We start from the raw sequence: 26,180 nt of genomic DNA, 5'->3' as shown, positions 1-26,180 counted from the left end.
TTCTCAAGAAGCGCCAAGAGGAGCTTACGACGGATGACCTGAAGGAGTTGGAGGCCATGCAACATAACATCGTTCAAGAAGAGTTCTCTAGCAGCGGCGAAGAGGAAGACGACGACCCTATGAAACAGCAGAAATTAAGGATGCTCTAGCTGCTTTTCATAAGGTGCAATCATCTGTAGAAAAGACACACCCCGAAAAGGCTTACACAGGTCGTATGCTTGCGCAGTACGATGATGTTAGCCCGAGTAGTTTGAGGAACATTGTGAAAAGTTATTTTTTAAAGAGGCCTTTAGTAGGAGTAAGCAAAAAGGAAGACCCAATTGATACTACGAAAAAACAGAAAGTTGAAAGTGGTGAAGAAAAGGGATTTTGACGTAAGGAAAAATCTATTTCTGGGCGATTGGCTCGTGTCGCCAGCGAAATATCCTTTAATCTATTATTTCTAGGGTAAATGTACTAACACATACCAGAGAATAAATAAAATAAAGAAAAGGTCAGTATAACTGACTCGCTCACCCTCCAAGAGGGTGTCGGTATGAACACTAGGCGAGTGAGACCACTACCACGAGCCAAATACCAATAGAAATCTCCCACAACAAAAACCCTCCATGAGGAGAGCCGACCCACAGAGTGAGCAGCTCGTACTACTACTACTCCATCCCATGCTGCCGACTGCTGCGCCTCTGGTGGCCATCCTGAAGTTAGCAGACAATCTTGGGCGAAGGGATGGGTAGGGTGGGATTTCGCTGGCGACACGAGCCAATCGCCCAGAAATAGATTTTTCCTTACGTCAAAATCCCTTTTCTGGGCTCAGCTCGTGTCGCTGCGCGAAATCGTACCAGAGAAATAGCACAAGATTGTAAACAAAAGTAATAAAACAAATCAGAATAGGTCTCAAATAAAAAATAAAGTAAATATAAAAAGAATATAATTGCTAAAAAGATACAAATACACAGTGATACAAAATAAAAATATGCTTAAATTACCCTTAATTCTAAACATGTTTCTTAACATAAGGTAATTTACATATGTACAGAGGTAAATTGGCTTACATGTAACAAAATGGTATCTGTGTAAAGGCATGTATCAAAATATAATAGCAATTAAAACAATCAAATGAACAAATTAATCAACAATGATAATATATAAGGAATGTATATGACTTAATATACAAAACCCGTAACCATTATAAATGAGATGTATCCCCTAGCATAAAAATAAGAAGGGGTAACATCCATGAGATCAATATCCATAATCATCTGTGAGTGTCCCTAGCAAAAAAATAAGGGGCACCCACTACATCATCATAAAAGCAGCTAAGGCACAAGGTGAATGTAAATGAACACGGTAGGAATAGACGAACTGTTGGGTGAAGCAGGTAGAGGAGGACTGAATCTTCTACTACAAATTAACTAGAGTCAGGGGAAACTATGTTTCCCGCTGCTACTCTGAAAATTTCAGAGCTTCCAAGGACTTAAGGTAATGACGTTTGAACACTGTCGGCGATTTCCATCCGGTATACTTTTTCAACTCATCGAAGTTCATGTGTTGGAAATAATTAATTGAGGTGGCTACTGCTCTGACATCATGTGCTTTTGGGAAAGAGTCAGGATTGGCTTGTTTAATAAAGTACAGGATTTGTTGCCTGATGCCTTTAATGGATAAAGTTCCACCTTTTTCCCTCTTAAAGAGGGGCCCGATGAGGATGAGGAGGTCCTGGATAGAAAGGCTCGTAAGGTTGAAACTGGACAAAGGGATACATCTTGTGGAAGAGGAAGTACTTTCCAAGGTTCCCACCTCATCAAAGGATCTTCATTCTTTGCCAAAAAGCTACGTTCCGGAGAAAGTAGGACTTCCCCTGTGGGAAGGAATTGAATAAGATCCGGATCTCTGGATAAAGCCGACAGTTCTGAAATTCTTGCTCCGAAGCCAGGCTTAATAAAAATAGGGTTTTTCTTAGGAGCATCATAAACGAGCATGTGTCATTATGTCGGTTTCGGAAGCCAGTTTTAGAACATCGTTTAAGAACCATGAAACTGACGTAGGCCTCACAGAAGGCCTAAGTCTAGCACATGCCTTAGGAATAGACGGAAGTAGGTATCCGTCAAGTCTATGTTAAATCCAAATTGAAATATCTTTTTCAAGGCTGACTTGTTTGTCGTAATCGTGCTAGCTGCTAAACCTTTTTCAAATAAGGATCTGAAGAAGGATATAGCTGAATTAACTGTCATGATTCTGATATCTGACTCTCTCAGAAGGTTGCTAACTTTTTGACAGCAGCATCATACTGCCTCAAAGTTGAATCCCTTTTATCGGATTCCAAGAAGAGAATATTCTGAGGGTCAATATTCGCATCTCTTTTTGCCGCAAACTTCATGAAATCCATAAAGTTAGGGTTTTGAGAATCCCTGAGGAAGCGAACACAGTCTTCGTTTGTACTGACTGGGAGAGCTTGGGACTGGGGATCCGAAGAGGACGAAGGCCCAGTTCCAGAATTAGGGGATACCAATTGCTCTTCGGCCAGTCTGGGGCTACTAGAGCCACTGACCCTTGAATGTCCTGAGTTTGTTCAATACTTTCATAAGGAGATTCACTGGAGGGAAGACGTAAATCTTCTCCCAGTTGTTCCAGTCCAGAGCCAGGGCGTCCGTGGCGTAAGCCAGAGGGTCCAGGTTGGGGGCTACATAACACGGTAGTTTTGTGGTTCGCTTGGGATGCGAAGAGATCCACCTGTAGCCCTGGGACTCTTTGAAGGATCCATTGGAACGAACTGTTGTCTAGTGACCATTCCGACTCTAGGGTACTGATCGGGATAGGGCGTCTGCTATGACGTTTCTCACTCCAGCTATGTGAGTGGAGGAAAGATGCCAACTGAACTTGTCTGCCAGGGAGAAGATGGCTACCATGACGTGATTTAGATGACGTGACTTGGAGCCTCCTCTGTTTATACAATGTACTACCACTGCGCTGTCCAGGACTAGCTTTATGTGGGAGTACTTTGGTGGGTGTAACTTTTTTAGAGTCAAGAACACTGCCATTGCCTCCAGTACGTTTATATGGAACTGACGGAACTGGAGTGACCCAAATCCCTTGAACCTTTTTGACTGGAATAACCCTCCCCCAGCCGCTTAAGGACGCGTCTGTGTGGATGGTGATCCCTGGTGGAGGGAACTGAAGGGGTACTGACACTGATAGATTCTTGACTTTTGCCCACGGCCGAAGCCGATTCTTTAGAATCAGAGGCACTGAGGATAGCTTGTCCCTGGACCTGACATTTGCTCGCGAGCGCCAGATCCTGGTTAGGTCTTTCAGTTTGGCTTTCATTAAGACGTTCGTTACTGATGCAAACTGGAGAGAGCCGAGGATCCTTTCCTGAGCTCTCCTTGATGTTAGTTTGTGACTTAGAAATTGCTTGACTGACTTCGCTATTTCTTTCCTTTTGGTAGATGGAATCGACAGAGTGTGGGAGGATAGATTCCATTGAATGCCTAGCCACTGAAAGTTTGACTCTGGAGTGAGTCTTGACTTGGACTTGTTTATCTTGAATCCTAGATATTCTAGGAACTGGATCACTTTCAGTGTAGCCTTGTTGCATTCCTCGACTGATGGGGCCCAGATCAACCAATCGTCGAGATACGCCACTACCATAATCCCTTGCGATCTGAGTTGTTGCACTACCACTTCCGCTAGCTTCGTGAACACCCTGGGTGCCACGTTGAGTCCGAATGGAACTACCTTGAAGGAGAATGTCTGGTCTCCTATCTTGAATCCCAGATACGGACGGAAGTGTCTTGCAATAGGGATATGATAGTAGGCGTCTGTAAGATCGATAGAGGTGGTGACGGCCCCACGGGGAAGTAAGGTCCGCACCTGTGAGATCGTGAGCATCTTGAACTTGTCGCAGCGGATGGCTAAGTTTAAGCGGGACAAGTCTAAGATTACCCTTCTTTTTTGTGAGCCTTTCTTTGGCACGCTGAACAAGCGACCTTGAAATTTTAATCTCTTGACTCTCGCTATAGCTCCTTTCTGAAGGAGGTCCTTTGCGTACTCTGTCAATTATTTGGAAGGAAGTTGACGGAAAGGTGGCTGGCTGGAGGGGGTTCGTCAACAGCTCCAACCCAGCCCTTTTGACACTATGCTCTGAGCCCACTGGCTGAAGTTCCACCGGTGGCGAAAGTGAAACAGCCTCCCTCCTACCTGAAGTTCTTCATTGGTTCTGGTAACCGCCTCGGCCTCCTCTGAAGTGCTTTCCCCTATTAAAGGGGCCTCCGATCCTCTCCCACGAAAGGACCGCTTACCTCTGCCTCCCTTACCCGAGCGGTCATACTTCTGAGAAGCTTGACTCTCGAAGGCTTGATTGTAAGCTGGAGAGATGGCGTATGAGGTAGAGGGTTGAGGCTGAGGGGATATCACATAAATTGGCTGTGATTGACCCTTAGAAGTGGAAGGTTGGGCTGTCTGCACTAACGGCACTGCTGGAACTTGTTGAGGAAAGCGTGGTTGCTTCTTCTGGTAAGGTTGGAAACGCCTAGGTTTCCTCTGTCCCTTACCTTTAGGTTTTAGGTGTCAGGTCTTGCCTCTCCTAGCCGTAAGGCCCCAACGGTCCTTAAGGCTCTGGTTCAACCTCGTAGCCTCTGCCTGGACTTCCTTAACCATAGCCTCTGGAAAGAGATCTGCGCCCCAGATGTTAGAGGAGAGTAACCTATCGGTCATGTCGAATGGTTGCCTCTAGCAGGACATGCTTCCTACAATTCGTTCTAGCAGTGGCAAACTCGAACATATCTGACTGCACCGTTTGAGTCAGGGCTTTGGGTCATAAGCTTAAAAATTGGTTCTGATCCATAGGCCATGGTTGCTACCTCAGACATAGCCATAGAGTTGATTGATATGGCTAGTCGTGATTTTGCGTCAAATTCAGCCTGAATAAGACTATCTGGGAGCCTGGGTAGCTTTTCACCAAACTGCTCCATAGCACAGTCCGGTTTGAGTTTGCAGCTGAGAATGTATTCGGCAAGTCTTCCCACAATTCTCCAATTGAAGGGAGTAACGGAGATGTGGGATCTGCTTCTTTCAACTGAGGCATGGTTTCCCCCTTCTGGGCCGCTGAGATGGTCGACCTTGCTATCTTGGTTAGGAACGGGAGCGGGGGTACTCTCATCCATTGTGAAAATGGTAAAGGGACTTTTAAATGGTTGTATCTTGGTGTTAGAACAATCCAGTCCTCTAAACATCTGAGCCATTCTCTCTGAGCCTGGTCTCGTGAATAGAGGACTGTCTCCTTTGGTACCCTATCGTCCCGAACCATAGCCGAAGGCGTGAGCCTTGCGTAGCCTATGAAAGGAGGCTGTAGGCCTTCCGTGTAGAACTCGAAGTCCTCTATTCTTCGAGTTCCAAACTCCGGTATGGAGATGAGACCGTCCTGGAAGGGGGCGTATGACGCTACTCTCCATGGGTTGTTCATGAGAGAAAGCAGGAAGTGAGTCTACGGAGGAAGCTGAGTTCCACTTGTGTTGGAAAGTGAGGGAGAGGCTAGAGGAGCTTCTCTTAGCCCGCTATAATAGTATCTTGGAAGTGATCCTATCCGACAGGCGAGAGATCATTTGTTCCATACTACTCTTTAGGGACCAACTAGGTCGCCCACCTGTTGCAACAGGCCAGCATTGGAGTCCAAAGCCGGAGCTGCTGCGGAGGTGGAGGGGAGGCTCTGAATTGGAACCAATGGTAGCGGAACTGGTGATTCTGCCGGAGTGCGAGATCTCTCCTTGGATTTACTTTTTGAGGACTTAGAGCCGGAGCTAGAAGCTTTAGACTGTCTGGCCGGGGGGATTGCGAGCCGGAGACTTACGTGAGGGAAGAAGACGAGACGTCTTCTTAGACGACGATGACGTCTTAGTCAAGGTCATCACTTTAGCCTTGACCTTAGGTCTAACCGAAGCCTCAGGAGGAGTATATAATTCATCACCCGTAAAGCCTTGGAAGGATGGAGAGGTTGCAGGGGTAGAAGAAACAGTCACACCCAAGGGCGACCCTTGGGTGCCCACCTTACTTACCTCGACCAACAGGTCGTCTATACCTACCATCGGTTCAACATTAATATCCAGGGTTGCGACATCCGTGGAGATATCCTGGTCTTGTTCAGTTAAGGAGGCCGCCAGCTCTTGTTGGATGAAAAAAAAAAAGGGGGAGTTAAGGCGATAGTCGGGTCCACTCTACTGGTCGACGTAACCTGTCGCCTTGCCTCCGGGGAAGATTAATAGTGCTAACCGCTTTCTCGAGGATGTAGGGCTGACCCTTGGCGCGTTCTTGCCAAAACCTCCGACCCAGGCCCGCAGGGTAGCCAGTGCGGTATCCCTTACTGCCGGAGCCTGTAAGAGAGGGCGTATTTTAGATTTTAAGAATTTCACTTTTAAAACTAAAAACTTAGAGTATAACTTAAACTAGATGCCTTAGTTAAAGTAAATGATGAAAACTTAAGCACTAAAAAAAGAAGCGGAGCAGCTACTGGAGATGCGAATACTAACCCTTCAAAAGCTGGCTCACCAGATCGTAACATATGGTACACGTCTCATGGTACCAGACCTGGATGTCCCCGTGCGGAGTCGCGCATGGAGCATGGACCGGCGAACTTCGTGTCCACAGGGGTCCTGAAGTGTAGCGGAACATCCCGGATGCTCACAGTTGGTGGCCTGTAAGTGGGAAGACACATGAGTATCTTAAAGGGCATCACTTACAGACTAAAGGACAAAAGAACTCCGTTACATGCCGGAGCTCGGAAAAAATTTGGGATGGGGCATAACCCCTCCTGCATTGCCTGAATAGGCTATAATCCCGGAGAGATCCGGTAAGATATGAAAGGGAGGGGGATGGTTTAAGGTACTTAAGATAAACTTATAGATAACTTAAACCTAAACACAAGCGACCGGACTAGGTTCAGTGTGAAGCGGAGTGTAGTAACTCAGCAATACGGTAAGGTTAGTAGTGACCTACTGTATGTTCCGGTCCACTCTGCTGGGTGGAACTAGCCCCTTCCGCTGGATACCAGGACTCCGATCAGGGAGGAGCTCTAGTAAGGAGGGAAGGGCGAGAGGACATACATGCTCGAGCTAGCCCGGAGCGACAAGGCAGTAACAGAGGGGGGGAAGGCCAGGGCCCCCCACAACGTACCACCCGGCCGGACCGACCGAAGCCGGAGAGGTCGAGACCAGTCTGGGTCTGTCCCGACTCCAACCCTAGCCCCTCCGCCTGAGGGGAGAGAGGGAGGCAGGCTCGGGTATGCGGAGCGAGCATGGGCAGACCGACCCACCCCCACCGACCCGACTCCTATGGAAGAGCGGGAGGGGGGGGAAGGGTGAGCTGGGCAGGCGTCTGGCTGTCCCGTGATCACGAAGTGACCACGAGGCGGTAAACTGAGATACGATAACCAAACCTAGGCCACCAACTGATCAGAGAGAAGCTATCGGGAAGCAACTTGAACGGAAAAATGAAAAAAAAGCGGTAGCATACAGGCCCCCACAGGGCTAAAACCAACTGATCAGAGAGATGCTATAGGGAAGCACTGAACTGATCAGCGGTAGTATAGGCTCTATGAGCCAGGACCTAGGCTAAGCCAGACGCCTAAACCTAACCTAATAACGATGACAAAATACATATAATAAATAAAATAAAATGAAAGAGAGAAAGTAATATAGCAGGAGAAAAAATCCAGGAGTGTACGACAACTAACCCGAGGCAAGTCTACCACTCAAAGCTAGTCAGAGGCCGATACTAAGAACCTGGACTAGGGTCTGGATAGAAAAGCCTATCATAAGGTGAAATACATGCATGCATGACAACCTGAGTAGACCTTAATCTAAACAAAGCGGATAATCAATAGAGCGTACATAAATAAGGGATGTTCTAGGTATGGGAGACCAAGAACGAACCCATCACGCGGCAGAACCATGCTGCCATGCTTCCGACCCCGAGAACGTATTTATACCTAAAAAACGGCAAATACTGTCCCAGGGTCTCGGAAAAAAACCAACTAATCATAAATACTGAGTACTTAACTTAGCTGCTGCGATAGCTGCACGCTCCATTATAGATAAATCCAACGAAAGGGCACAAAAAACACAGAGAGAAAATAACACGTGTGACTCGTGTGCGCTAAACTTGAAAAGGATGTCCACCAGAGGCGCAGCAGTCGGCAGCATGGGATGGAGTAGTAGTAGTACGAGCTGCTCACTCTGTGGGGTCGGCTCTCCTCATGGAGGGTTTTTGTTGTGGGAGATTTCTATTGGTATTTGGCTCGTGGTAGTGGTCTCACTCGCCTAGTGTTCATACCGACACCCTCTTGGGAGGGTGAGCGAGGTCAGTTTATACTTGACCTTGTTTTCTTTATTTTATTTATTCTCTGTATGTGTTAGTACATTTACCCTAGAAATAATAGATTAAAGGATATTTCGCGCAGCGACACGAGCTGAGCCCAGAAATTGAATTTTTGCGGGAAAAAAAATGTAATGTATAAAAAAGTAAAAAAAAAATGTAAAAATAAAAAATTTTATTTTAAGTTTTTTGTAAAGTTAAGTGTTACGGTTTTGTTAATGTGTTTTGTAAAGTTTAGTTTATGTTTCCTGACATTTTTAATGTGTTTCGTTAAGTTAAGTGTACGTACTACGTAATAAATTTTCTGCCGTTTGTCCTCCTCCTCTGTCGCCACTTTTGGAGATAGCCTCACTCGAAAGGTAAGGTTCCACATTTTACTACATATGTACGTATGTATGTACAGTACTTCTTGTATACATTGTACACTAATACACTTTATTTACAGGTACATATTAGTAGTACGTATTAAGTTAAGTATTGAATAAGTCCAAATTGTTGTAGTATTTCATTGTTTATTGGTCAATTTAGCTTTATTATAAAATTTACTGGGGTGTTTTTGTAAGGCTTGGAACGGATTAGGCAATTTACATTTATGTATTTTCACATTACTATTTCTTTGTATTATAAAATACAAACATAGCAATGAATGTTTTGGTTTGGAAATCAGCTGAGTATGATTGCAAGGTAAGTTTGTTTTGCTGTATTGAACTCAAATCAGAGCTACTTCCTTGCTTCTAGTTAGTGCAAATGAATCTCAAGATATTCAATTTATAAGGGTCATGGTTATTTTACGTTCTACTAAGTGTTTTCCAAGTCGAAATATCACTTAAAAAGGTGTTGTTTGTGAATGAAATTCAGTTATTTTTTTCGTTAGCAGATGGCACTGAGGGCATGTTTATTGCATAAACAAAAATCAACAGATTCCGTTCATATCTTCATTTCGTCTCATCAGAACTTTACATATTTATCTTTTATTGGAGTGAAAACAGTAAAATGTGTTCTTTCATGCCCAACAGGTTTGATTAAAACATGTTTCTCTCAAATTTTTTTTACAGTAGAGTTTGATGGTACAGGTACTATCCTACTTACAACCAAGTTTGGTTCCGACCCACTGGTTGTAAGTCGGAATGGATGTAAGTCGAACCTTAGAAAGTGGCCAACATACTGGGTAGGGTATACTATCAAACCTTTGCTATATAAAAGTGCCTACTTAGTACTGTAATGTAATGTACAATCATTATTTCAATCTTTTTACCATAATGTACTTCTACTAATACATTTTAATCATTTACGTAATAGTATATATTACGTACAATCAGGCATTGAGTTACAATGGGGTTAGGTTCTTGCATGCATGTCAGAAGTCGATTCTTACGTAAATTGGTTTGCAATTCAGTCTACAGTACAGTTAAAACCAAATGATGCTGCAGATAGGGCAGGGTAACTCAAACTGATGCTGCCTGAGTGATGAGAGTTCTCATGAGATGGCACAGTGCCAAGTCTCAATGGTCAACTGTCTGAAGTAAGGTTGTAAGTACGAGTGGTCGTATGTCGAGCAGGTTGTAAGTCGGATAGTAGCTGTATTATACCGAAGTTTGTGAGAGTTTCATCCACGTTGCCGAGGCACAATAATAGACATTAGCAGATCAACATTCTTTCCTCAACTTCAGCTAAGACTTACTATTAAATTTAGCGGTATATGCCCTTGCCGATCTTTTCTACATAGCGAGTAAGGATATACAGTGGACCCCCCGTATTCGCGTTCTCCAGATTCGCGGACTCACACATTCGCGGATTTCTCTCGGGAACGTTTCCCTGCATTATTCACGGAAAATTCACGCATTCGCGGTATTTTTCTATGATAAATATCCACAAATTCCTGGCTTTTTTGATGGATTTCATCATAAAATGCACTTTTTGTGATAAAACTATTAAAAAAACCATGTAGGAAAATTTTTAGTGGGTTTTTCTTGAGTTGTAACTAACAAAATAGGCTGTTTTTAGTATTTTTATAGGGGTTCCAAACATTCGCGGATTCTAACTATTCACGGGGGGGTCTGGTATGCATCCCCCGCGAATACGGGGGGACCACTGTAGTAATGTAAAGGGATTTTGACAAAAGAAAAATCTATTTCTGGGGGAAGACCTGTGTCTGCCGGTGAAAAGTTCCTGTAGCTCACTTTTCTAAGTATAAATAGATCCTAAATATACCAGAGAAAAGGCTAGCATGGTATGCTGAAGTTACTACCTTCAGCTCGATCACCCCAAGGGCGTCGGTATAGCACTAGGGCGAGTGGAAGCCACTACCAACAGGTCTTCCTGCCAATTAGAGGATTCCTTTCAAAATCCCTCCCACGGCGAGTGCCGTTACAACGGTTACTCCTCTTACCTTCCGCTCGCACCCGCTACTACTACTACTACACGGCCCCCATCTTCATTCCTGGAATAGACACACAAGCTTGGACTGGCTAAGGGTGGGACTAGGAGAAGGGATGGGGTTTACGGGGCGGACACAGGTCTTCCCCCAGATATAGATTTTTCCTTTGTCAAAATCCCTTTTCTGGGTTCGACCTGTGTCTGCCAGTGAAAAAGTATCAGACAATTGCCATCCAAGCTTAACAGACACCAAACAAGTATATAAAAGGGATAATGAAACCTAAGTTTCTCTTAATAAATTTAATGCGCCGTAATAGGGCGGACAACTTACTAATTCTAATTAGGACTTAAACTAGAGATTAAGATTAGTAATAAAACTAATATAACAGAATGGTATCTGAAGCAATATACAATAAATTATGTACAGACATGTTAGTGATACCAATATGGTCTCAATGCTATGTACAAGTTCCAGTGACGGGATGGCAACCAACCAGCCCGGCCTGGAAGAGAGAGGGTTGGCAGGGAATATGAGTGAGGCAGGTAGGAAGGAGAGAGTATTTAAGGGAAAGGGAGTGACAAAAAGGGGCTAAGGAAAGGAATTGATAAGACTCGGTAATTCAGGGGAGACTATGCTCCCTGCAGCCACTGTTGGGAATTTAAGGGCCTCTAAGTTCTTTAGATAGTGGCGTTTAAATACTGCTGGAGATTTCCAACCCGTATACTTCTTCAGGTCTTCGAAATTCATATTGTGAAAATAGTTAATGGAGGTAGCTACTGCCCGGATGTCATGGACGTGTGGGACTGAATCCGGGTTGGCCTGTTTAATAAAGTAGAGTATTTGTTGTCTAATACCTTTAACAGAGATCGTACCACCTTTCTCCCTAATGAAAAGGGGGCCTTAAGTTTTTTCAGAAGTTCTGGCCAGATAGGATTTAAGAGTAACTATAGGACACAATGATGCGTCCTGTGTCAGAGGAATAATCTTCCATGGAGCCCATCTGTTTTGTGGGTCCTCATTCTTAGCCAAGAATTTCCGATCTGGGGATAGTAATACTTCACCCGACGGGAGGAATTCAACATGATCTGGATTTCTAGAGAGAGCCAAGAGTTCAGATATTCTGGCACCTGAAGCCAGGGCCATTAAGAATAAGGTCTTTCTGAGAAGGGTTATATAAGAGCATGTCTCATTGTCAGTGTCTGAGGCTAATTTAAGTACATCATTCAAGAACCAGGAGACCGTTTGAGGGCGGTCTATTGGTCTCAGGCGTGCACATGCTCTTGGAATCGAAGAGAAGTATGAATCTAACAAGTTAATGTTAAAGCCAAGCTGAAAAATCTTCCTTAAGGCCGATTTGACCGTAGTAATGGTACTAGCGGCTAGGCCTTTCTCAAATAGAGTTCTAAAGAACAAAATTGCCCGATTTGTAGTCATATTTTGACCATCTGAATCTTTTAAAAAATTAGCCAGCTTTTTCACTGCTGAATCATACTGCCTGAGCGTTGATTCTCTTTTATCTGATTCTATGAATAAGATGTTTAGTGGATCAATACTAGCATCCTTTTGGGCTGCAAACTTCATGAAGTCCATAAAGTTAGGGCACTCAGAGTTTTTTAGGAAGCTGACACAGTCTGAGTTTGTACTACCTGTGTCAGTTCTGGACGGGGGATCTGTTTGGGCCGGAGATTCAGTTCTAGAAGAAGCGGAAACCAGTTGCTCTTTGGCCAGTTGGGAGCCACCAATGCTACCTGTCCCGTGAAAGATCTTAGCTTGTGCAGGACCTTCATCAGAAGATTCACTGGTGGAAACAGGTGAATCCTCTGCCAAGTGTTTCAATTTATGGACATTGCATCTGTGGTGTAAGCTAGAGGGTCCAGGTTGGGTGCCATGTAACATGGTAGTTTGTGATTGGATTCCGTGGCGAATAGGTCTACTTGAAGGTCCGGGGCTTGATTGCAAATCCACTGGAACAACTTTTTGTCCAGGGACCACTCTGACTGCAGCGGAGTTGTCCTGGAAAGTGCATCTGCGATAACATTTTTCTCTCCTGCCAGGTGAGTTGCTGACAAGTGCCAATGATTTTTCGTTGCTAACGAAAATATCGCAATCATGACGTGATTTAGTTTGCTTGACCTGGAGCCTCCCCTGTTTATGCCGTGGACTACTACTGAACTGTCTGAGACTATCCTTATATGACTGTTCCTGGCCGGAGTCAGTCATTTCAGGGTCAGGAAAACGGCCATCGCTTCTAGAACATTGATGTGGAACTGGCGGAACATATCTGACCACGTTCCTTGGACTTTCTTGTGTTGTGAATAGCCTCCCCAGCCGCTCAGAGATGCATCCGTGTGGATAGTTAGAGACGGCGGAGGGAATTGCAATGGTACTGACTTGGCCAGGTCGCAGCATTCCATCCATGGACGGAGCCTTTTTGTTAAAATGGGTGGAATTACCGAGATTTTGTCCTTGAGATTGATGTTGGCTCTCTTCCTCCAGACTCAATTGATATCCTTCAATCTGGCTTTCGATAGGATGTCCGTCACTGACGCAAACTGTAGCGAACCTAGGATCCTCTCTTGGGTACGTCGAGAAGTCTTTTTGTTCTTGAGGAACTGTTTCGTAGCCTTCGCTATCTCCTTGATCTTTTTGGATGGTAGAGATAGTTTGTTCTTGTTTAGGTCCCATTGGATTCCCAGCCATTGGAAGCGGGAAGCCGAAACGAGCAGAGATTTTTCCTTGTTTATCTGGAAACTCAGAAATTCCAAGAATTTTATCACCTTGGCTGTTGATTTGCGGCACTCGTCGACACTGGCTGCCCAAATGAGCCAGTCGTCTAGATAGGCTACTAACATTACCCCTTGCGTTCTTAGTTCTTGAACTATCGTCTCTCCTAGTTTGGTGAATATCCTGGGCGCAATGTTGAGCCCGAACAGCATGACTGAATGAGTAAGGCTGCTTTCCTAGCTTGAAGTCTAGGTACGGAGAGAAGTTCCTTGCTATTGGAACATGATAGTAGGCATCTGTAAGATCTATAGAGGTGGTGACGGCCCCACGGGGAAGTAGGTCTGCACCTGTGAGACGGTCAGCATGCGAAACCTGTCGCAATGAATGTATGAGTTGAGACGGGACAAGTCCAGAATCACTCTTCTTTTGTCCGAGTCTTTCTTTGGGACACTGAACACACGTCCTTGAAACTTTAGGCGTTTTATTTTCTTTATAGCCTTCTTCTGCAGGAGATCTTTGGTATAGTCTATAAGGTCCGCGTTGGCATCTAATAAAAACTGGTTGGCGAAGGGGGCCCTTTCTCCCATTTCCACCTCAGACCTTTTGAGACTACTGTGGTCCCATGGACTGAAGGTCCAATGGTCCCGGAAGAGATATAATCTCCCTCCCACCTGCGGGTTCTCACTGGTTGGCTGCAGGTCTGCTACCTCTACCTCCACGGAAGCCTCTACCCCTTGGTCCGCCTCGTAGTCGGGAGCCACCTCTGGCCCTGCTACTTCCGGCATGCCTATTGTAGCTGCGAAATAGATCCCACGCTTCATAGGCTGGGTTGAAGGCTGGGGAGGTCATTATGGCTGTGGAAGTTGAAGGCTGTTCAGCCGGCGGAGTTTGTACTAAGACAAACTGTTGCTGCGGTTGAGCCTTAGATGTTGAAGGCTTGCAAACCTGGGATACTGGAACCGCTTGCACGACCGCCTGAGGACGGGAGGCCTGGTAGGGATTAAATCTCCTTGGCCTCTTCTTGGGTCTGGTTTGGTGTCCGGGGCCCTCAAACTTCCGTTTGAAAGGGAGTCCCCCTGATGAAAGACGTTGTTGACTTCGTCTTTCGGGAATAAATTTTCTCCCCATACTGATGACTTTATGAGCCTATTAGGCTCATGCCTTATAGAGGCACCCACCAGGACGTGCTTCCTGCATGCTCGTCTTGCCATCCCGAAGTCGTACAAGTCCGTTTGGAAAGTCTGTAGTAGAGCTTTCGTCAGGACCCGGAACAACTGTTCTTTGGTGTATGTTGATGCTACCAACTCCGCCACAGTGACGGAGTTGATAGATCTTCCTAGTCTGGTCCTTGCCTCAAATTCTGCTTTGACCAAGTGGTCCGGAATCCTAGGTAGCTTCTCAGAGAATAGGGTGGAAGCACAATCCGGGTCAAGTCTACCTGCTGTAAACGTAGCTGGAGCATCGTTCCAAAAATCCATACCTGTGGGGAAGAGTAGAGAGGTAGCCTCTGTCTCTTTTAGCACTGGTTGGGGCTTATCCTCCACCATCGCTTGCAAAGTTATTTCCGCCACCTTGGATGTACAGGGCGACGGAACTCTGTCTGGGGTCGCAAACATCGTAAAGCTACCTTTATGTGGCGTTAGTCTATTATTAACGCACCCCCAGTCAGAGAGGGTGCGAACCCAAACAGCTTGAGCTTGGTCGCTAGGGAAGATCACTGTCTCCTTTGGGACCTTGTCTACTCTGACTAGCGCATGCTCTGCTAGTCTGACAAAACCAGGGAATGGGAATTGGAGACCTGGTGGGAAGAGCTCAAAGTCCTCCAGCAGCCAGGTTCCGCACCCTTCAATTATCAACTTCCCATCCAAGAATGGGGCATGCAATGCTAACCGCCACGGGTTGTTATTGTCAAATGGCGGTAGCTTTGACGCATCCAGCAATGTCATAGATAGCGCCGGGGTTCCGGAGTGGAGAAATCTGGTCAACATATCCTCCAGGGGCCTGATCCTCTCGGTCAGAGACGTTATTGCCTGGCCGGAAGTATCTGAGCCCGAGGCGAGTCATATCGACTCAAGCCTCTTGTCAATCACATTGCTAACCTTCGTCATTATAAGGTTAGTGAAGGCCTCTCAGTCAAATCCGGACTCCGTCGCCTTGGGTTTGGTGGATTTAGCTCTCGACCCCTTAGGAGGGGGAGAATCCTTGGCAGCAGGTGACTTGGCGGTAGAAGTCGACCGCTGACGGAGTCGGTTTTGATCCCTTTGGAAGGGATTTTGGTCTTACCAATTTAATCTTGGGAACGACCGAAAGCGATCCTTTCCAAGTAGGGGTGGGCTTAGAGAAGTCCAGGAAAGAAGAGGAAGAAGGAGTAGGACTTAGTAGACTACTTGCCTCACTTACCTCCCCACCTACCTCCTCCTCAGTGGCCATGGGTTCCAGATGAATGCTGATGGCCGCCACCTCTTCCGCCATCAAGTCCTCCTGATCTTCCGGGATGGGCATTGTCGCCACGCGGATGGCATCTATGATGGGGGCGGCAACATGCGCCGGAACAGCCGTCGTAGCCGTGGCCCCCTTGTACAGAAGGGAGCACAATCCTGCATCCAGGATGTACGCCTGTCCCGCCGGCGCATTCTTCCCGAATCCACAGACCCATCCTCTCAGCGCCACCCTTGCCTCATGTCGGGCGTCATTGGCAGCCTGTCAGAGAGGAAATCGAATTAACATTCCACTTGGGGAATAGTATCTATAATAAACTTCCTAAGTTATTATAACAGAAATTTCATGTCAATGATGCAGCAAAGATATTTACCTGCTCATCAGTAAGAAGGGACACCATCTCGTAGCAGACGGTGCACGCATCCGGATGCCAGACCATATAGTGCTCGAGTTGCATGGCACAATTCGCGTGCGAGCGGCAGACTACATGGCTGTAGGGCTTGCCAAGGGAAGCGGAGCACCCTTCCGCCTGGCAACGGACCATCTGTAAATTGAAAATCCCTTATGAGTATCAGCCCAAGGGGCCGGCATTAACTCCGAGAGCATGCACCTTAACCTAGATATTGGTTCAAGACTTGCTCACTAATGATTTCAACTCACTGAATGAACAAAGAAATTCTTTGGGTGTATTTGCCTGCTCCCGATTCCGTCCTTGGAATATAGCTGCAAGTTCAGTATATGGGATCTGAGATCCGCCGGACCGGAGAAGAGGAAGGACCTAATCTCTATTACGGTCGGCTAAATCAGAAGGCTACGCATTATCGTAGTCGAATACCTGACCCATCCACTGTCCCCACCGGAGCGGGGAACAACACAAGAATGGAAACTGAGCTGCAGCAACTTAGTGCAACACTCCGGTAGCGGATGTGAGGGTGAGTCACATTCCGTCGGTACCTTAAAGGTCCAGAGATATCTACAGTGCAGTCCCCAAAGCTTAGCCTACCCAAAGTCTCATTTCTCATTGTCCTAAGTAATGACGGCGAAACGGGCTGAAGCGGCGGATCAGGGGAAGGTAATTCCTCTATCCGAACCTGCCCGCCTCTAGTGGGGGGAGCGTAACTCCTAGCCCGAATCCGTAACCGGAGGAGGACAACTGGAGGGAGAGACCACTGAGCGGCGGAGCTGTATAAATGTACAATCTGGAGCGATGTCTGCCGGTTGGTGCAATACTAGACCGCTTTACCGGCGGAGCTATTCACTCGGAGACAAGGAATTACATAAAATACCAGTAACCCCACCGCTCCCACCCCTCTCTTCCCCACTTAAGTGAAAACTTGAGCGGTCGTTCATCGATAAGACTACTAGAACCGCGAGCTATAAGCGTCTGGCAGAGCCGAGCTAGGAAGTGGGGGGGAAGGGGGGAAGGTGGTATGTGGGGTGGTCGTTCGTGATCGTCTGGCCACCAACCCGATCAGAGATGGACACCTATTGAAGGCTGTGTAGCCTACTACTTCATGGGTAGTAGGCCGACTGGGCCTAGGGCCCGTCGTGATTGGTACAGTGGGGCCTCACTTAGTCGCGGATCAGCAATCACGGATTCAGTTAATCACGGGGTTTTCCTTGGACCACTTCTCAGTCTATATCACTGGTATGAATCCATGGTAGGCTAAGCCTCGTCCGGTTCCGATAACCAACAAATGCATGAACAGATTCACATTATGATATTAACTGACAATAAAGGTAATAAAACCATTCTCACCTTATATATTATTGGCATATCTTCATAATATATAGCCTATTCATGGAATAATCCCACATCATTGACATCAACTGTAGTTGAGCGGCCAACAGAAATGTAAACATTGAGTTACACTTAACAGCACTTGTCATTCTTAACCTTTTAGAAATGTTAATAGTAATAGTGTAATTACATTAGTAATAACATTTAGGAAAACATTCATTTTCAATTCGAACATTATTGTTTTGGTATAACATACAACTTCTCTGAACACTGCAGTCATACAAACGATAATTGTCATAGATTATCTATTGTTGTTTGCAATCGGCAACGAAGCGTAAACGTAATAAAACCATTTGTTTACCTTATATTTTATTAGTCATATTTCATAATAAAAATGCATATCTTATATATTATTGGCATATCTTCATAATAAAAAGTCTCTTCAAGGAATAATTCCTTGGGGAATGCATTTTTCAAAAGACAAAAATACACTTTACATGTTTACAGCATGGAATGATTAGTGCTTTATTTTGATGTGATTACATTAACCCTCTTACACCGGAGCGGTAAATAAAAAATTGTCTCCCGTGTGCAGGAGGGGTTTCGGAGTGAGCGCGGAAGCGGAAAAAATATTTTTTTCAAAAAATCACAGCGCACTTAGTTTTCAAGATTAAGAGTTCATTTTTGGCTCCTTTTTTTGTCATTGCCTGAAGTTTAGTATGCAACCATCAGAAATGAAAAAAATTATCATTATCATATATAAATAATGCGATATATGATAGCGCAAAAAACGAAATTTCATATATAATTGTATTCAAATCGCGCTGTACGCAAAACGGTTAAAGGTAACAAGTTACTTTTTTTTTCGTTGTAATGTACACTAAATTCCAATCATTTTGGTATATAACACATTGTAAAACTATAAAAGCAACACACAGAAAATATTATCACAAAATAATGCATGAATTCGTAACGCATGGACGTAAACAAATTTTTTTTCAAAATTCACCATAAATCTAAATATTGTACCTAGAACCACCAATTCCAATTCCATTTCAGAAAATGAAGACAAATGATTTGAAAATTACTAGACTGTAAGAGTATTAGCTTACAATTGCAGTTTTGACCATATCTGACGAGTTAAATTTGACCGAATGTCGAATTTTTATATATATATTTTTTATATGCAATTATTTCGGAAATAAGAAAAGCTACAAACCTTCAAATATTTTTCGTTTTATTCTACATAAAATTGCGCACATTTTCATATATAAAACTCTATGAAATGCCTAATATGAAACGGAGCAAATATTCCGAGAATGGGACGTACGCATTTTAAGAGATTTGTGGCAGAGAATCCGCGCGTGGAGGGAAGGAAAGATTTTTTTTTAAATTCACCATAAATCTAAATATTTTGCTAGAGACTTTGAATTTGTTTCAAGATGAAGATAAATGACTGAATATTACTAGACTGTAAGAGTTTTAGCTTACAATTGCGTTTTTCAACCATTTCGGTAGAGTCAAAGTTGACCGAGCGTGGTTTTTTCTATTTTATCGTGATTTATATGCAAATATTTCAAAAATGAGAAAAGCTACAACCTTTAATTATTTTTGGTTGTATTCTCATGAAATTGCGCACATTTTCATATATTACAAACTTTTTATGGTAACGGCTAATTTAAAATGGTGCAAACATTACATCAATCGCACGTATGATTTTTCGGAAGAGTTACCGCGCGGACGTAAAGAAAATGTTATTTTTTTCATAAATTCACCATAAATCGAAATATTGTGCTACAGACTTCCAATTAGTTGCAAAATGAAGGTAAATGCTTGAATATTACTAGAATATAAGCGTTTTTAGCTTACAATTGCGTTCTACCATTTCGGTAGAGTCAAAGTTGACCGAAGGTTGAAATTTTGGCAATTATCGTTATTTATATGAAAATATCTCAAAACTGATAAAAGCTACAACCATGGGTTGTTTTTAGTTGTATTGTGCATGAAATTGCGCACATTTCCGTATATAAAACTTTATATAACGGCTACTTTTAAAATGGTGCAAAACATTACCACAATCGCATGTATGATTTTTTTCGGAAGAGTTACCGAGCGGACGTAAGGAAAAAGTTTTTTCATAAATTCACCTAAAAGCGAAATATTGTGCCTAGAAGACTTCCAATTAGTTGCCAAATTGAGGTAAATGATTGAATATTACTAGAATATAAGCGTTTTAGCTTACAATTGCGTTTTTCGACCATTTCGGTAGAGTCAAAGTTGACCAAAGGTTGAAATTTTGGCAATTATCATTATTTATATGAAAATATCTCAAAACTGATAAAAGCTACAATCATGAGTATTTAATCGTTGTATTCTACATAAAAATGTGCACATTTTCATATATAATACTTCACGTAACGGCTAATTTACAATGGTACAAAAATTATGTCAAAGTGACGAAATAATTTCCGAGATGTGTCTCCGATATTTTTTAGTGCGGCAAGAACAAAATTCGCGCTTGCGCGCCTGCGTAACGATTGTAAACAAAACAACACCTTGGTCCGTGAACTCCCAGCATCCCCCAAGGCGCGTGATTCAAAAGTTTTAGGCTGGTAGGCCTATAAGTATTTTTCCGCGAATTTAAAAAAAACTTGTAAGTCGACGTAAAATACGTCCAGTCGGCACACGGGAGACAAAAAATGTCGACGTAAAATATGTCCAGTCGGCGTAAGAGGGTTAATATTACAGTATGGTACTCTAAGCAGTACAGTAACTATTTTTTTTTATCAAATGTATATTCATTCACGAAAAAAATACGTATGACCACCGTGACGTCACCAAACCTAGTCTCGTTTGTACATACTATCTTTACACAATGTGACAGTGGTTACACTGTTCTACAAACTACCGATGTATTTTTACATAAGTATCCTCTAAATTCTGTCATAAATCACTTTACTTACTTTTTTTGTGGAGCCCAAATACTACGTATATCCCAGAAAATTAACGAAATCGCGAATTTTATCATAGAGCAAGATTCACTAATTACTGAGTTTTCTTCTTCTTTTCATGACTAAATGCATTTTTAGGATACTCATTTACAAATTTTCAAATACAATAAATGTAAATAGCAAAATCTCTCTCTCTCTCTCTCTCTCTCTCTCTCTCTCTCTCTCTCTCTCTCTCTCTCTCTCTCTCTCTCACTTGCAGAAAAAACTATAATTATCGTAATAAAAGAACAAAATGGTCTTTTATTCTTTCTGTGATTTACGAAACTGCTGCAATACAACTTTTATAGTTGACTCAATGATAATCACATTATAACAGTATACAAGAGAATATCTTATCACTATCCATGTTTCATTTCTTATCACCATAAAAATATTTAAAATACAAATTTCATTATGCTATTCTCGAACTAAGGTAGTAACAGTACGCTCGTCCTAAGCTGCTCTCTCAAGCTATTCAACAGTTACTCTCATCCCAAGCTGCTCTCTCTCTCTCTCTCTCTCTCTCTCTCTCTCTCTCGTCTCTCAATCTCTCTCTCTCTCTCTCTCTCTCTCTCTCTCTCTCTCTCTCAATGAAATATGAATTACTGTATCATAATATCATAAACAATTATATACAAAGTTAAAAATAATAATAATTCCATTAATAAATTAGTTTCTTTTAGCAACTAAATTGTTTTCCAAAATAATTCTTTCGGTAATAAACGTCCATCAGCTGATTCTAAACGTAAACAAAAGACAAAACTAGATTTTTATTGCTGTATTTTGCTGTTTACACATTAATATTATAGTTGGGTGCTGTAATCTTTACAATAAATCTTGTTTTTTTTTATCATAAATATGTTCATTCACAAAATAGATATACTATGTACTTTTAGTTTGGTGCAGCAGCCAAATCATGAAAATAGAAAGGAATTGTTAGGTAATATACTTTTGTTTGCTGATCTGATGAAGGGGAAATTGAAGATAGGAAAGAATAACTTTGAAACTGTCTTGAATTTAGTTTAAGGTGATAGTTGAAGACATATTTGGTGCTTGAACTAAAGTAGGCAGTTATAAACATTGAAATAGTGGTCTTGGGTGGGTTAATTATTAAAGTAGACAGTTTAAAGCAATTTTTAGGGAGGGTACCAGGATAACACGGGTATTTACTTATCACAATGGGGTTCTGGGCCCTATCCCCCGCGATTATCGAGGCCCTACTGTACAGCGACCGATCGGTAATTGCTCTCAACCGGGAGGACATGGCCTACTACTAAAGGTTGTACTAAAGGAGGCTGCGCCAAGACGACAACATACCAGACCACTTAATATACAGTAATACAATAAACAATATACAATAATAATATAAAAATTAATAATGACGTATCATGGAAGAGTTGCAAAGGAATATAAGGTGAAAGGAGAATACCCAGTATGGATCCAGCTTAACCTTCCGAGATCACTACAGAAACGGACAGGTAGGCCTAATAACCTCCAAAGACATCATGGTGTGGACGGTGGCCCTCGATCAAACCTACTAAATTCGAATTTTTCTATCTAGACCGGTAGGGAGGATAGGTCCAACAATATGATAAGAGAGAGGCTCTCTATCTTTGAAATCCTCCCTGCTAGCACCGTAGCACCGACATGGGGAGAGGTATAAAGGGTACAAGGGTAGGGACACCTAGCCTACCTTCCAAGACCTAGCCTAGGCTTGGTCGGTTAAGCCAGGGAGGGAAGCAACTCTTCCAACCTCTTAGTGATATGAAAATCATCAACGTGCATAAATCAAGAATCTATCTGGTTCGTATTAAACAATAACTCATGCATGTCTCACAGCGGGAGCGGGAGAGAGAGAGAGAGAGGACACTCTCCTCTCCCATTATAAATGCGATAGGCTACTATAGCTGGTTCACTTCAAGGTAGATTCTTGGATGAACCCTATTCTCACGAGACGTTTGATTGGCGGCCGCTGATTGGCTAGTACCGGGAGGTTTGGCAGCTCCCAGCCAATCAGCGGCCGCCAAACTAACGTCTCATGAGAATAGGGGTCATCCAAGAATCTACCTTAAGTGAACCAGTTATAGTAGCCTAACAATTTTACATATACAATATAATAAAATTACGTAGAGATAGGCACAAACACGCTCTTGAGAAACTGGGGGGGGGGCAGAGGCTAAAATATAAACTAATCAACCTTTCTTTAAACCCCAGAGGACATCATGGGTGCGTTAGGCCTTACTCCAAACCAATCCTAACTCGATCTGTTAATAATTAAGCACGTAATATGAAAATACGTCACTGATGACTGTAATGTATATAACAATTGACACAACTTAAATTTAGAAGGGAAATAATGTGTAACAGAACCACACGCGTTCTGATGATGCTCCCAAAATGGCGGATAAGCCAACGGCGCCCTCAATACGTTTTCTGAGGGGCCGAAGGCAAAATTAGGATGCTCCGTAACTGTATGAGTTACGAAAACACAAATTGGAGTACTCAACTTAGATGAAGGAGGAAGTTCCACAGCCAACATCGCTAAGTCAAACGAATACCACGGAAGCTGTAACTAAACGCATGCACACACACAAAGCTAATTACAGGAATGAAGATGGCGGCCGTATAGTAGTAGTCGTAGCAGCGAATGCGAGCGGAAGGTAAGAGGAGTAACCGTTGTAGATTTTGAAAGGAATCCTCTAATTGGCAAGAAGACCTGTTGGTAGTGGCTTTCACTCGCCCTAGTGCTATACCAACGCCCTTGGGGTGATCGAGCTGAAGGTAATAACTTCAGCATACCATGCTAGCTTTTTCTCTGGTATATTTAGGATCTATTTATACTTAGAAAAGTGAGCTACAGGAACTTTTCACCGGCAGACACAGGTCTTCCCCCAGAAAAAATATATCAGTCCTATTCTCCTTAACGTCATTTGTAACATAATTGTAATTTTATACTATTGTACGAATGCAAGCAAAAGGGCTGCTGTTATCTGATTCAGTTGTAGCAAATCAGCTGTTTCTGGGTGTATGCGTTTTCAAAACAAGTACGTATATCATTACTAACGATACTTTTGGCATTCGCTTTTAATTTTTTAAACTTAACTAAAAGATGGGATAGATAAAGAGATGAAGGAAAAGGGATTAGCCTAACTAAAAATTAGCCTAACTAAAAAATGGAATAGATAAAGAGGAAAAGTGGTTAGCCTATTGTTATTTGGTCTCGTAAATTTAACTCGCATGATGCGTGAGATACGTGATAAAATAATTTTTTAATGGTGAAAATCTGGGGGTCGCATGATATGCGAGATCACGTGTCACACTAGTATAGTATATGGTAAATAAAGTATCTAGATACTTATACATTTATGCTAACTAGAAGCAAAAACATTTGCCCAGAACTGAGTTAAATATGGCAAAATAAACTCTTATTTGCCATCAGCTGATTTCCAAACCAAAACATTGACCAATATGTTTGTATTTTATATAATACAATAATATGAGAATACATAGTATTATTGAATACAGTAATGTATAAATTTTAAAAAAATATTCATGGAATAGATGCATATTCATTACATTTGTATTTTGTAATTATATGACATCAGCAGCCTGGCACCATTCAATTATGCAGACGTTGGACCGAATTTGATTCTCGTTTCATGTTCAATTTCTTTTTGTACTGAATTATCATACGATCTGATTCTCATTTCGTGTTCAATTTCTTTCTGTGCTGAATTATCATACATCAGAATGCATTGAACCTACAGAATTAGCCAATATTAATAATTACAGGCGGCCCGCGGTTAACGGCGCAATCACTCAACGGCGAATCGGTTTTACGGCGGTCGTCAAAAATATTCATTACAAAAATAAGGCATTTTAAAGGTATCTTTACGGCACAATTTTCAGTTAACAGCGCCGCTGGCGCCGTTGTCTAACGAGTTCATACATTTGTAGACATGCCGTTCAGACCATAACGGTTATGCAAATTATATTAACAAATTTTATGGAGAGTTATTATGTAGGTATTAGGGTAAAATATATGCCTCTGACGCTGTTCTATGCCGAACATATCGAGTTACATAAGTGCAAATTTAGCTATAGATGTGTCGATTTATAAATGTTCATGCTTTTGTTTAAAATGTGTATGAAAATGTATTACGTGAAAGGTATTATTATTTCTGTACAGAAATAGGATACAAAGGCAGCTTTTGAAACCGCCCTTCATGTTATCAAATACGATGTTTTTTCATGTTCTTTCTTGTGAGCCGCCGCCTGCCGCTCTTCCGAAAATATCGATTTAAAAAATAAAAACAAAGTGCAAATTAGCGATCGATGTGTCGATTTTATAAATGTTTATGCTTTAATGTTTAAATGTGTATGAAAATGTATTACAAATACGGTATTTTTATTTCTGTGCAGAAATATGATAAAAAGGCAGCTTTTGAAACTGCCCTTCAAGTTATCTACTACGATGTTTTTTCAAGTTCATTCTTGTATGCCGCCGTCTGCCGCTCTTCCGAAAATATAGAGTTAAAAAGAGTGCAAATTTAGCGATCGATGTGTCAATTTTTTAAATGTTTATGCTTTTATGTTTAAAATGTGTATGAAAATATATTACGTAAAGGTATTTTCATTTTTGTACAGAAATAAGATATAAACTAAGGCAGCCTTTGTAACTGCGCTCCACGTTGTCAGCGGATGTTTTTTCATGTTCGTTCTTGTCCGCCAGTACCGAAAAATGCATGTTATTTTATTAATTATGCATCTTTTCCATAAATCCTTTAAAAATTTATACATTATTTCACTATATCCAAGAATATTGTATGTATTCTCATATTATTGTATTTTAAAATACTACGGCAAATTTAAGCCAGTATTCCGCGGAGCGGCCAATGTTGTGGTTTGATATCAGCTGATGAATACGCGTTTGTTTCACCATAACGCAATTCTGAGCGAATGCTCTTGCTTCTAGTTAGCATAAACGAATATCTATATACTTGACTTATATGAGACAAAGTTATTTTTCCTTATACAGCGTGTTTTTAGGTGGAAATCTTTATTGAATATGTCTCATTGTGAATGTGAACTACTATTTTTTTCGTTAACAGATTACGTTGGCGGCATGTTTATTGCGTAAAAAATGATGTGATTCCGTTCGCAATAATCCTTTATAGATTAGATTATAAAATTTTTGGCAACATAGCCAAGCGCCGGAGCCAGCCAGGGGCATTCAGCGCATAAATATCTTTATTTAAGAATAAAAGTCACTGTCGTACAAAACAAACATACACACAACGATTAACATACAAATCATTCATTCATAAAAACCAAACAAGAAGCCTAAAACAATTAAGAGAAAAATGATATTGTTATGTTACAATAAAGTTCATACATACTTACCTGGCAGATATATACATAGCTAAGACTCCGTCGTCCCCGACAGAAATTCAAATTTCGCGCCACTCGTACAGGTAGGTCAGGTGATTCTACCGGCATGCCCTGGGTGGCAGGACGTAGGAACCATCCCCGTTTTCTATCATAT

General features: G+C 42.5%; 2 protein-coding genes across 10 annotated transcripts in view; both read right to left on the bottom strand.

The window, feature by feature from the left end:
• The window catches only part of LOC135224503 (G patch domain-containing protein 2-like), a 192,289-nt gene that overhangs the window by 25,728 nt on the left and 140,381 nt on the right, over positions 1 to 26,180 (bottom strand). The window lies entirely within an intron of this gene.
• Positions 8,511 to 17,889, bottom strand: LOC135224502 (uncharacterized). The gene is made up of 2 exons (XM_064263520.1): positions 16,278 to 17,889; positions 8,511 to 16,165 (listed from the first exon to the last, which is right to left on the bottom strand). The coding sequence occupies exon 2, from the start codon at positions 13,439 to 13,441 to the stop codon at positions 11,642 to 11,644; it is 1,800 nt and encodes a 599-aa protein (XP_064119590.1). The 5' UTR covers positions 13,442 to 16,165; positions 16,278 to 17,889; the 3' UTR covers positions 8,511 to 11,641.

The sequence above is a fragment of the Macrobrachium nipponense genome, chromosome 12 (genome assembly GCF_015104395.2).
Source record: "Macrobrachium nipponense isolate FS-2020 chromosome 12, ASM1510439v2, whole genome shotgun sequence".
Lineage (NCBI taxonomy): Eukaryota > Metazoa > Arthropoda > Malacostraca > Decapoda > Palaemonidae > Macrobrachium > Macrobrachium nipponense.
The sequence above is the reverse complement of the archived record's forward strand: the minus strand, read 5'-3'. Positions and strand labels throughout refer to the sequence as shown.

What these genes read in the sequence shown, in the direction of transcription:
- LOC135224502 (XM_064263520.1), bottom strand. Translation starts at nt 13,441, where the DNA reads ATGGCTGGGAATCCAATGGGACCTAAACAAGAACAAACTATCTCTACC.